The following is a 12,994-nucleotide window of genomic DNA, read 5'->3' on the forward strand; positions in this document are numbered from 1 at the left end:
GTAGTTCTACCTTCTACCTTTTCCTGGTTCTTCCTCAAGATATTCATTTGGTGGTTCTACCTCAAGATATCATCTCCCCCAAGGCCTATCCCTGACTACCCCTAAATGCACTTGCAAACTCATTAACTATATTCTCACCGTCACTCCACATTTGATAGGCTCACATTGGAAAAATCCTGAGCTCTCAGCCTTTATTAAGAAAGGATGGGTGGTGTACAAGTAGAAACATATAACTAGTATCCTTCATGATCTCCGTCACATATTCCAGTGTGTTTGGGGTTCATGGGTTGCCTATTTGGAGACGTAACATTTCCATTCCTTTATTCACATACTACGGTCCTGCCATTCCTCTTTATCAACTGCTTCTATTTTATAACTCCCCCCTCCATCCATACCAACCTCCCCCTGCTATATTCCCCCACCACCACCACCTACCAGCTGTCTTCTTCCCTCTTCTCGTACTCAGAGATGAGCATTTGTTCAGTATTGTCATTCATCTATACTATTATCACAATGCAGTTCAATGAGAAGATTGAACAGTTCCTATAGTTCTGCTCAGATGTGTATTTGTGCCAGATCCTATTCTTTCTACTGTTCTCCTCTCTTCTGTCCTATTTCATGAAACTTTCCAATAAAATAATTATTATTAAAAGAAATAAAAAAAAGAAACTGGTTTACAAAAGCACTAATAATGCACCTGTTTTGGGGCATGTAAACTAGTTTATTTCTGTAGGTTCTTGATTAAAATATGCAGATTTTAATTAAAAGAATTTAATTAATAATAATACAGATAATTATACATGTGTAGCACTTATATTGTCAAGTAATTATATTTTCCTCATATTTTTCCGTTGGCCTGCCAAGGATTTTACAATGACCTTATACCTCAGACATTACTGGAGAGATGAGAGGCTCTCATTCCAAAGTACCAACAACAGAAGCATGACGTTCGATGGGAGGTTAATAAAAAAGATTTGGGTGCCGGATGTGTTTTTTGTCCATTCCAAAAGGTCATTTATACATGATACAACAATGGAAAACATCATGCTCCGTGTATATCCAGATGGGAACGTCTTATTCAGCCTCAGGTAAGAATATTGCAGATTGTGAACACTTAGCAGTTATAGTACCAATTGCACTGTATATTTTCATTGCACGATTTTCCAATTAAGAGACTTGCGGTCTCCTGCCATATAGTCAATGCTGTAGATGATTCCGCCCGCATAGCCCAATGACGGACCCAGAAGGCAGAAGATGCCCCACTTTCACACACAAAACCGGTCCTGTCTTTACTCCGGCTTACCAGTTCCCTGGAGTTTGTTCCTTAACCATGGACGCTATTAAGTGCTGTCTATTTTCTAGAGATGAGCGGGTTCGGTTCCTCGGAATCCGAACCCCCCCGAACTTCAGCCTTTTTACACGGGTCCGAGGCAGACTCGGATCTTCCCGCCTTGCTCGGCTAACCCGAGCGCGCCCGAACGTCATCATCCCGCTGTCGGATTCTCGCGAGGCTCGTATTCTATCGCGAGACTCGGATTCTATATAAGGAGCCGCGCGTCGCCGCCATTTTCACACGTGCATTGAGATTGATAGGGAGAGGACGTGGCTGGCGTCCTCTCCGTTAGAATAGATAGAGACACTTGAGTTGATTACTTAGTAATTTTGGGGAGCATTAGGAGTACTCAGAGTGCAGAGTTTTGCTGATAGTTAGTTACTAGTGACTGACCACCACCAGTTTTATTTATTATTTAATATAATCCGTTCTCTGCCTGAAAAAAAACGATACACAGTCACATACCATATCTGTGCTCAGCCTCAGTGTGCTGCATGATAATATCATCTATGTATATCTGACTGTGCTGAGTGCTCACTGCTCACACAGCTGAATTGTGGGGGAGACTGGGGTGCAGTTATAGCAGGAGTACAGTGCACACTTTTGCTGCCAGTGTGACTGACCAGTGACCACCAGTATATTGTCTGCCTGAAAAAGTTAAACACTCCTGTGGTGTTTTTTTTATTAATTCTATAAACGCATTCTGCTGACAGTGTCCAGCAGGTCCGTCATTCATTATATTATATAAATATTTACCTGCAGTAGTGTTATATTTTTTTTGTTCATCTCTATCATCTTTATCATCTCTATATTAGCAGACGCAGTACGGTAGTCCACGGCTGTGGCTACCTCTGTGTCGTCAGTGCTCGTCCATAATTGTATACCTACCTGTGGTGGGTTTTTTTTTCTATCTTCTTCATACTAGTAGTTTAGGAGTCTGCTGACAGTGTCCAGCAGGTCCGTCATTATATTATATATACCTGCAGTAGTGATATATATATATATATATTTTATATCATTATCATCTCTATACTAGCAGACGCAGTACGGTAGTCCACGGCCGTAGCTACCTCTGTGTCGTCAGTGCTCGTCCATAATTGTATACCTACCTGTGGTGGGGTTTTTTTTTCTATCTTCTTCATACTAGTAGTTTAGGAGTCTGCTGACAGTGTCCAGCAGGTCCGTCATTATATTATATATACCTGCAGTAGTGATATATATATATTTTTTATATCATTATCATCTCTATACTAGCAGACGCAGTACGGTAGTCCACGGCTGTGGCTACCTTTGTGTCGTCAGTGCTCGTCCATAATTGTATACCTACCTGTGGTGGGGTTTTTTTTTCTATCTTCTTCATACTAGTAGTTTAGGAGTCTGCTGACAGTGTCCAGCAGGTCCGTCATTATATTATATATACCTGCAGTAGTGATATATATATTTTTTTTATATCATTATCATCTCTATACTAGCAGATGCAGTACGGTAGTCCACGGCCGTAGCTACCTCTGTGTCGTCAGTGCTCGTCCATAATTGTATACCTACCTGTGGTGGGGTTTTTTTTTCTATCTTCTTCATACTAGTAGTTTAGGAGTCTGCTGACAGTGTCCAGCAGGTCTGTCATTATATTATATATACCTGCAGTAGTGATATATATATATTTTTTATATCATTATCATCTCTATACTAGCAGACGCAGTACGGTAGTCCACGGCTGTGGCTACCTCTGTGTCGTCAGTGCTCGTCCATAATTGTATACCTACCTGTGGTGGGGTTTTTTTTTCTATCTTCTTCATACTAGTAGTTTAGGAGTCTGCTGACAGTGTCCAGCAGGTCCGTCATTATATTATATATACCTGCAGTAGTGATATATATATATTTTTTATATCATTATCATCTCTATACTAGCAGACGCAGTACGGTAGTCCACGGCTGTGGCTACCTCTGTGTCGTCAGTGCTCGTCCATAATTGTATACCTACCTGTGGTGGGTTTTTTTTTCTATCTTCTTCATACTAGTAGTTTAGGAGTCTGCTGACAGTGTCCAGCAGGTCCGTCATTATATTATATATACCTGCAGTAGTGATATATATATATTTTTTATATCATTATCATCTCTATACTAGCAGACGCAGTACAGTAGTCCACGTCTGTGGCTACCTCTGTGTCGTCAGTGCTCGTCCATAATTGTATACCTACCTGTGGTGGGTTTTTTTTTTCTATCTTCTTCATACTAGTAGTTTAGGAGTCTGCTGACAGTGTCCAGCAGGTCCGTCATTATATTATATATACCTGCAGTAGTGATATATATATATTTTTTATATCATTATCATCTCTATACTAGCAGACGCAGTACGGTAGTCCACGGCTGTGGCTACCTCTGTGTCGTCAGTGCTCGTCCATAATTATATACCTACCTGTGGTGGGTTTTTTTTTTCTATCTTCTTCATACTAGTAGTTTAGGAGTCTGCTGACAGTGTCCAGCAGGTCCGTCATTATATTATATATACCTGCAGTAGTGATATATATATATTTTTTTTATATCATTATCATCTCTATACTAGCAGACGCAGTACGGTAGTCCACGGCTGTGGCTACCTCTGTGTCGTCAGTGCTCGTCCATAATTGTATACCTACCTGTGGTGGGGTTTTTTTTTCTATCTTCTTCATACTAGTAGTTTAGGAGTCTGCTGACAGTGTCCAGCAGGTCCGTCATTATATTATATATACCTGCAGTAGTGATATATATATATTTTTTATATCATTATCATCTCTATACTAGCAGACGCAGTACGGTAGTCCACGGCTGTAGCTACCTCTGTGTCGTCAGTCACTTGTCATCCATAAGTATACTAGTATCCATCCATCTCCATTGTTTACCTGAGGTGCCTTTTAGTTGTGCCTATTGAAATATGGAGAACAAAAATGTTGAGGTTCCAAAAATAGGGAAAGATCAAGATCCACTTCCACCTCGTGCTGAAGCTGCTGCCACTAGTCATGGCCGAGACGATGAAATTCCATCAACGTCGTCTGCCAAGGCCGATGCCCAATGTCATAGTACAGAGCATGTAAAATCCAAAACACAAAATATCAGTAAAAAAAAGGACTCAAAAATCTAAAATAAAATCGTCGGAGGAGAAGCGTAAACTTGCCAATATGCCATTTACCACACGGAGTGGCAAGGAACGGCTGAGGCCCTGGCCTATGTTCATGGCTAGTGGAACAGCTTCACATGAGGATGGAAGCACTCAGCCTCTCGCTAGAAAAATGAAAAGACTTAAGCTGGCAAAAGCACAGCAAAGAACTGTGCGTTCTTCGAAATCACAAATCCACAAGGAGAGTCCAATTGTGTCGGTTGCGATGCCTGACCTTCCCAACACTGGACGTGAAGAGCATGCGCCTTCCACCATTTGCACGCCCCCTGCAAGTGCTGGAAGGAGCACCCGCAGTCCAGTTCCTGATAGTCAGATTGAAGATGTCAGTGTTGAAGTACACCAGGATGAGGAGGATATGGGTGTTGCTGGCGCTGGGGAGGAAATTGACAAGGAGGATTCTGATGGTGAGGTGGTTTGTTTAAGTCAAGCACCCGGGGAGACACCTGTTGTCCGTGGGAGGAATAGGGCCATTGACATGCCTGGTGAAAATACCAAAAAAATCAGCTCTTCGGTGTGGAAGTATTTCAACAGAAATGCGGACAACAGGTGTCAAGCCGTGTGTTGCCTTTGTCAAGCTGTAATAAGTAGGGGTAAGGACGTTAACCACCTCGGAACATCCTCCCTTATACGTCACCTGCAGCGCATTCATCATAAGTCAGTGACAAGTTCAAAAACTTTGGGCGACAGCGGAAGCAGTCCACTGACCAGTAAATCCCTTCCTCTTGTAACCAAGCTCACGCAAACCACCCCACCAACTCCCTCAGTGTCAATTTCCTCCTTCCCCAGGAATGCCAATAGTCCTGCAGGCCATGTCACAGGCAATTCTGACGAGTCCTCTCCTGCCTGGGATTCTTCCGATGCATCCTTGAGTGTAACGCCTACTGCTGCTGGCGCTGCTGTTGTTGCTGCTGGGAGTCGATGGTCATCCCAGAGGGGAAGTCGTAAGACCACTTTTACTACTTCCACCAAGCAATTGACAGTCCTTTGCGAGGAAGATGAAATATCACAGCAGTCATCCTGCTGCAAAGCGGATAACTGAGGCCTTGGCATCCTGGGCGGTGAGAAACGTGGTTCCGGTATCCATCATTACTGCAGAGCCAACTATAGACTTGATTGAGGTACTGTGTCCCCGGTACCAAATACCATCTAGGTTCCATTTCTCTAGGCAGGCGATACCGAAAATGTACACAGACCTCAGAAAAAGACTCACCAGTGTCCTAAAAAATGCAGTTGTACCCAATGTCCACTTAACCACGGACATGTGGACAAGTGGAGCAGGGCAGACTCAGGACTATATGACTGTGACAGCCCACTGGGTAGATGTATTGCCTCCCGCCGCAAGAACAGCAGCGGCGGCACCAGTAGCAGCATCTCGCAAACGCCAACTCTTTCCTAGGCAGGCTACGCTTTGTATCACCGCTTTCCAGAATACACACACAGCTAAAAACCTCTTACGGCAACTGAGGAAGATCATCGCAGAATGGCTTACCCCAATTGGACTCTCCTGTGGATTTGTGGCATCGGACAACGACAGCAATATTGTGTGTGCATTAAATATGGGCAAATTCCAGCACGTCCCATGTTTTGCACATACCTTGAATTTGGTGGTGCAGAATTATTTAAAAAACGAGAGGGGCGTGCAAGAGATGCTGTCGGTGGCCAGAAGAATTGCGGGACACTTTCGGCGTACAGGCACCACGTACAGAAGACTGGAGCAACACCAAAAACGCCTGAACCTGCCCTGCCATCATCTGAAGCAAGAAGTGGTAACGAGGTGGAATTCAACCCTCTATATGCTTCAGAGGTTGGAGGAGCAGCAAAAGGCCATTCAAGCCTATACAACTGACCACGATATAGGAGGTGGAATGCACCTGTCTCAAGCGCAGTGGAGAATGATTTCAACGTTGTGCAAGCTTCTGCAACCTTTTGAACTTGCCACACGTGAAGTCAGTTCAGACACTGCCAGCCTGAGTCAGGTCATTCCCCTCATCAGGCTTTTGCAGAAGAAGCTGGAGACATTGAAGGAGGAGCTAACACTGAGCGATTCCACTAGGCATGTGGGACTTGTGGATTGAGCCCTTAATTCGCTTAACAAGGATTCACGGGTGGTCAATCTGTTGAAATCAGAGCACTACATTTTGGCCACCGTGCTCGATCCTAGATTTAAAACCTACGTTGTATCTCTCTTTCCGGCAGACACAAGTCTGCAGGGGTTCAAAGAACTGCTGGTGAGAAAATTGTCAAGTCAAGCGGAACGCGACCTGTCAACATCTCCTCCTTCACATTCTCCCGGAACTGGGGGTGCGAGGAAAAGGCTCAGAATTCCGAGCCCACCCGCTGGCGGTGATGCAGGGCAGTCTGGAGCGACTGCTGATGCTGACATCTGGTCCGGACTGAAGGACCTGACAACGATTACGGACATGTCGTCTACTGTCACTGCATATGATTCTCTCACCATTGAAAGAATGGTGGAGGATTATATGAGTGACCGCATCCAAGTAGGCACGTCAGACAGTCCGTACGTATACTGGCAGGAAAAAGAGTCAATTTGGAGGCCCTTGCACAAACTGGCTTTATTCTACCTAAGTTGCCCTCCCACAAGTGTGTACTCCGAAAGAGTGTTTAGTGCCGCCGCTCACCTTGTCAGCAATCGGCGTACGAGGTTACTTCCAGAAAATGTGGAGAAGATGATGTTCATTAAAATGAATTATAATCAATTCCTCCATGGAGACATTCACCAGCAGCAATTGCCTCCACAAAGTACACAGGGAGCTGTGATGGTGGATTCCAGTGGGGACGAATTGATAATCTGTGAGGAGGGGGATGTACACGGTGATGAATCGGAGGATGATGATGAGGTGGACATCTTGCCTCTGTAGAGACAGTTTGTGCAAGGAGAGATTAATTGCTTCTTTTTTGGTGGGGGTCCAAACCAACTCGTCATTTCAGTCACAGTCGTGTGGCAGACCCTGTCACTGAAATGATGGGTTCGTTAAAGTGTGCATGTCCTGTTTATACAACATAAGGGTGGGTGGGAGGGCCCAAGGACAATTCCATCTTGCACCTCTTTTTTCTTTCATTTTTCTATGCGTCATGTGCTGTTTGGGGAGTGTTTTTTGGAAGGGCCATCCTGCGTGACACTGCAGTGCCACTCCTAGATGGGCCAGGTGTTTGTGTCGGCCACTAGGGTCACTTATCTTAGTCACACAGCTACCTCATTGCGCCTCTTTTTTTTTCTTCTTTGCGTCATGTGCTGTTTGGGGAGTATTTTTTGGAAGGGCCATCCAGCCTGACACTGCAGTGCCACTCCTAGATGGGCCAGGTGTTTGTGTCGGCCACTAGGGTCGCTTAGCTTACTCACACAGCTACCTCATTGCGCCTCTTTTTTTCTTTGCGTCATGTGCTGTTTGGGGAGTGTTTTTTGGAAGGGCCATCCTGCGTGACACTGCAGTGCCACTCCTAGATGGGCCAGGTGTTTGTGTCGGCCACTAGGGTCGCTGAGCTTAGTCACACAGCTACCTCATTGCGCCTCTTTTTTTCTTTGCGTCATGTGCTGTTTGGGGAGTGTTTTTTGGAAGGGCCATCCTGCGTGACACTGCAGTGCCACTCCTAGATGGGCCAGGTGTTTGTGTCGGCCACTTGGGTCGCTGAGCTTAGTCATCCAGCGACCTCGGTGCAAATTTTAGGACTAAAAATAATATTGTGAGGTGTGAGGTGTTCAGAATAGACTGAAAATGAGTGGAAATTATGGTTATTGAGGTTAATAATACTTTGGGATCAAAATGACCCCCAAATTCTATGATTTAAGCTGTTTTTTAGGGTTTTTTGAAAAAAACACCCGAATCCAAAACACACCCGAATCCGACAAAAAAAATTCGGTGAGGTTTTGCCAAAACGCGTTCGAACCCAAAACACGGCCACGGAACCGAACCCAAAACCAAAACCCGAAAAATTTCCGGTGCACATCTTTACTATTTTCAGGTTGGGGTGCAAATACAATGGCAAAACAAACAGCAGATGTCTCCTAAAAGAATGTATGTTTAGAAGCCTGACATATCTCCTCAGCAAGCCTTGTTCCACAGAGCAGCCACCAATGCAAGCTCTATTACATATAAAATAATTTGATGTTCTCCCGTTACACCAAGGACACTGATACCTATACTGCAGATTAGTGATGAGCGGGTTCGGATCCTCGGAATCCGAACCCCCCCCCGAACTTCACCCTTTTAACACGGGTCCGAGGCAGATTCGAACCTTCCCGCCTTGCTCGGTTAACCCGAGCGCGCCCGAACGTCATCATCCCGCGGTCGGATTCTCTCGAGATTCGTATTCTATATAAGGAGCCGCGCGTCGCCGCCATTTTTCACTCGTGCATTGGAAATGATAGTGAGAGGACGTGGCTGGCGTCCTCTCAGTTTTATTCAGGTGGCTGCAAATATCTGTGCTCACTGCTTTATTGTGGGGACTGGGGAGCAGCAGTATTATATAGGAGGAGTACAGTGCAGAGTTTTGCTGACCAGTGACCACCAGTATTATACGTTCTCTGCCTGAAAAACGCTCCATATCTGTGCTCAGTGTGCTGCATATATCTGTGCTCACACTGCTTTATTGTGGGGACTGGGGACCAGCAGTATTATACAGGAGGAGTACAGTGCAGAGTTTTGCTGACCAGTGACCACCAGTATTATACGTTCTCTGCCTGAAAGACGCTCCATATCTGTGCTCAGTGTGCTGCATATATCTGTGCTCACACTGCTTTATTGTGGGGACTGGGGACCAGCAGTATTATATAGGAGGAGTACAGTGCAGTTTTGCTGACCAGTGACCACCAGTATTAAACGTTCTCTGCCTGAAAAACGCTCCATATCTGTGCTCAGTGTGCTGCATTTATCTGTGCTCACACTGCTTTATTGTGGGGACTGGGGACCACCAGTATTATATAGGAGGAGTACAGTGCAGAGTTTTGCTGACCAGTGACCACCAGTATTATACGTTCTCTGCCTGAAAAACGCTCCATATCTGTGCTCAGTGTGCTACATATATCTGTGCTCACACTGCTTTATTGTGGGGACTGGGGACCACCAGTATTATATAGGAGGAGTACAGTGCAGAGTTTTGCTGACCAGTGACCACCAGTATTATACGTTATCTGCCTGAAAAACGCTCCATATCTGTGCTCAGTGTGCTGCATATATCTGTGCTCACACTGCTTTATTGTGGGGACTGGGGACTACCAGTATTATATAGGAGGAGTACAGTGCAGAGTTTTGCTGACCAGTGACCACCAGTATTATACGTTCTCTGCCTGAAAAACGCTCCATATCTGTGCTCAGTGTGCTGCATATATCTGTGCTCACACTGCTTTATTGTGGGGACTGGGGACCAGCAGTATTATATAGGAGGAGTACAGTGCAGAGTTTTGCTGACCAGTGACCACCAGTATTATACGTTCTCTGCCTGAAAAACGCTCCATATCTGTGCTCAGTGTGCTGCATATATCTGTGCTCACACTGCTTTATTGTGGGGACTGGGGACCAGCAGTATTATATAGGAGTACAGTGCAGAGTTTTGCTGACCAGTGACCACCAGTATTATACGTTCTCTGCCTGAAAAACGCTCCATATCTGTGCTCAGTGTGCTGCATATATCTGTGCTCACACTGCTTTATTGTGGGGACTGGGGACCACCAGTATTATATAGGAGGAGGAGTACAGTGCAGAGTTTTGCTGACCAGTGACCACCAGTATTATACGTTCTCTGCCTGAAAAACGCTCCATATCTGTGCTCATTGTGCTGCATATATCTGTGCTCACACTGCTTTATTGTGGGGACTGGGGACCACCAGTATTATATAGGAGGAGTACAGTGCAGAGTTTTGCTGACCAGTCACCACCAGTATTATACGTTCTCTGCCTGAAAAACGCTCCATATCTGTGCTCAGTGTGCTGCATATATCTGTGCTCACACTGCTTTATTGTGGGCACTGGGGACCACCAGTATTATATAGGAGGACTACAGTGCAGAGTTTTGCTGACCAGTGACCACCAGTATTATACGTTCTCTGCCTGAAAAATGCTCCATATCTGTGCTCAGTGTGCTGCATATATCTGTGCTCACACTGCTTTATTGTGGGGACTGGGGACCACCAGTATTATATAGGAGGAGTACAGTGTAAAGTTTTGCTGACCAGTGACCACCAGTATTATACGTTCTCTGCCTGAAAAACGCTCCATATCTGTGCTCAGTGTGCTGCATATATCTGTGCTCACACTGCTTTATTGTGGGGACTGGGGACCACCAGTATTATATAGGAGGAGTACAGTGCAGAGTTTTGCTGACCAGTGACCACCAGTATTATACGTTCTCTGCCTGAAAAACGCTCCATATCTGTGCTCAGTGTGCTGTATATATCTGTGCTCACACTGCTTTATTGTGGGGACTGGGGACCACCAGTATTATATAGGAGGAGTACAGTGCAGAGTTTTGCTGACCAGTGACCACCAGTATTATACGTTCTCTGTCTGAAAAACGCTCCATATCTGTGCTGCATTGTAGTATATAGTAGGAGTACAGTGCATAATTTTGCTGACCACCAGTATATAATATATAGCAGTACGGTACAGTAGGCCACTGCTCTACCTACCTCTGTGTTGTCAAGTATACTATCCATCCATACCTGAGGTGCATTTCAGTTGTGCGCAGTATATATAGTAGTAGTAACAAGAAAAAAGAACCAAAACGTGCGCAAAAGGAAGAGCCAATCAAAAAAATATTTGGATTAATTAATTTTTATATTTCTTTATTTTTGTTTTTATTAAATATTATTTAATTGTAGTTATTACCAAATAAATTAATTATAAATATATTCCTTAGAGTGACCACAATAAGATATTGAAAATGATATTAAAATGAATAAAATAACACAATCATGAAATATATAACCATCTAGTTAATTTCTCATATATGGTTAGTATTCCAAAAGACCAATAATGGATACAAATGTATAAAATCCTGAAGAACACTGGCTGGCCAGCCTTAATTAATACTTAATAAATTGTGCACAAACAAAATGTATCAAAGATCAATAGAGTATACAAATGGAAGATGTATTGCCTGTAGGATATCATAAAATTGCATAAACAATAAGAACTCAAAATTCTTCCAATAACGATCTAAACTAGTAGTGGTTAACCGTTATACATGTATCCAAAACTTATAAAAAATTTATATATGAATTATAATAATTATTACTGTTTCAATTTGCACTTATATAGGTTATTTCACTACACTATTTATATGTTTATATTGATTCTATGTGGTACACCATATTAATCTATGTTTATACACCTTAAGACACGCCACTCCTGAGTATTATGTTTTTGAATGATTAAATAATAATGATATTAATCTTTAGTTTATATATTCACAATATATATTTTTTATATATATTCATTTTATATATTCATATTATTTTATATACATTGGCTTTTGATTTAAATCTAAATATATTTAAGTACGATACTAAGAGATTTATACATAGGTATTGAAAAGTATATTGGACTCTTTCACTTTAATTTTAATTTGATTCCTATGGGTGAAAAGTTTGAAATTCATCAGCTGTTTCTGTTTAGACAATTAACGGGGAGCTTTAAATATAGTCAGATGAGGACTCTCTTTCATTGCACTTCCTCTGATGAAACGACCAGTGCCTACGGTCGAGAAACGCGTTAGGTTGAACGGCTTTGGAGTGATCCACGGATATATACCATCTCTCTGCTATTTGGAGACGAACGGATATCACCGACAGCCCTAACCCGCCCTAAACCGCCACAGATATTTCCATCTCTTACATCCCAGCCTAAGGATTTCCCAGCTGCGCTGTCGGAGGAGCACCCAGGCAGCGCAGCACAGAACGGCTTGTGGATTGGAAACGGCGGAGGTCCGGTGAACATCCGGCCGGTCGGACGGCTACTGCATTCACTGGCATGGGTGAGATTGCTACGAGTGAGACGGGGTTTTATTTATTTATACATTATCCCGTCATTTTAGCCACCCACACCTATGGCCTCACTAGGCTAGGGGCTATTTGAGCCATTCGGGACTATGTTTTAGTATTTTTATTTATTCATATCAATCATCTTAGTACGGGACTGTAATTCTACGGCATTGGCTGCCCACACTAACGGCTGCTTAAGGCTAGGTGCCTTTATCGAGACTTTTCAATAGCATTGGTCAAAAGGACGGGACTGGCTTCTATTCATTTGCTCCAACATTTAGCATTCACATCAGCAGCCGTACGAGGTTAGGAGCTAATGAGCCGTACGAGACTTTTGGATACATGTATAACGGTTAACCACTACTAGTTTAGATCGTTATTGGAAGAATTTTGAGTTCTTATTGTTTATGCAATTTTATGATATCCTACAGGCAATACATCTTCCATTTGTATACTCTATTGATCTTTGATACATTTTGTTTGTGCACAATTTATTAAGTATTAATTAAGG

The 12,994-nt window shown here is 43.5% G+C and overlaps 1 protein-coding gene across 1 annotated transcript in view; it reads left to right on the top strand.

The window, feature by feature from the left end:
- The window catches only part of GABRR3 (gamma-aminobutyric acid type A receptor subunit rho3), a 219,263-nt gene that overhangs the window by 110,472 nt on the left and 95,797 nt on the right, over positions 1–12,994 (top strand). The window contains exon 4 of the mRNA XM_063956275.1: positions 865–1,088. Coding sequence (XP_063812345.1) covers positions 865–1,088 — 224 coding nt within the window. The remainder of the gene's footprint in view (positions 1–864; positions 1,089–12,994) is intronic.

The sequence above is a fragment of the Pseudophryne corroboree genome, chromosome 2, assembly GCF_028390025.1.
Source record: "Pseudophryne corroboree isolate aPseCor3 chromosome 2, aPseCor3.hap2, whole genome shotgun sequence".
Classification (NCBI taxonomy): domain Eukaryota; kingdom Metazoa; phylum Chordata; class Amphibia; order Anura; family Myobatrachidae; genus Pseudophryne; species Pseudophryne corroboree.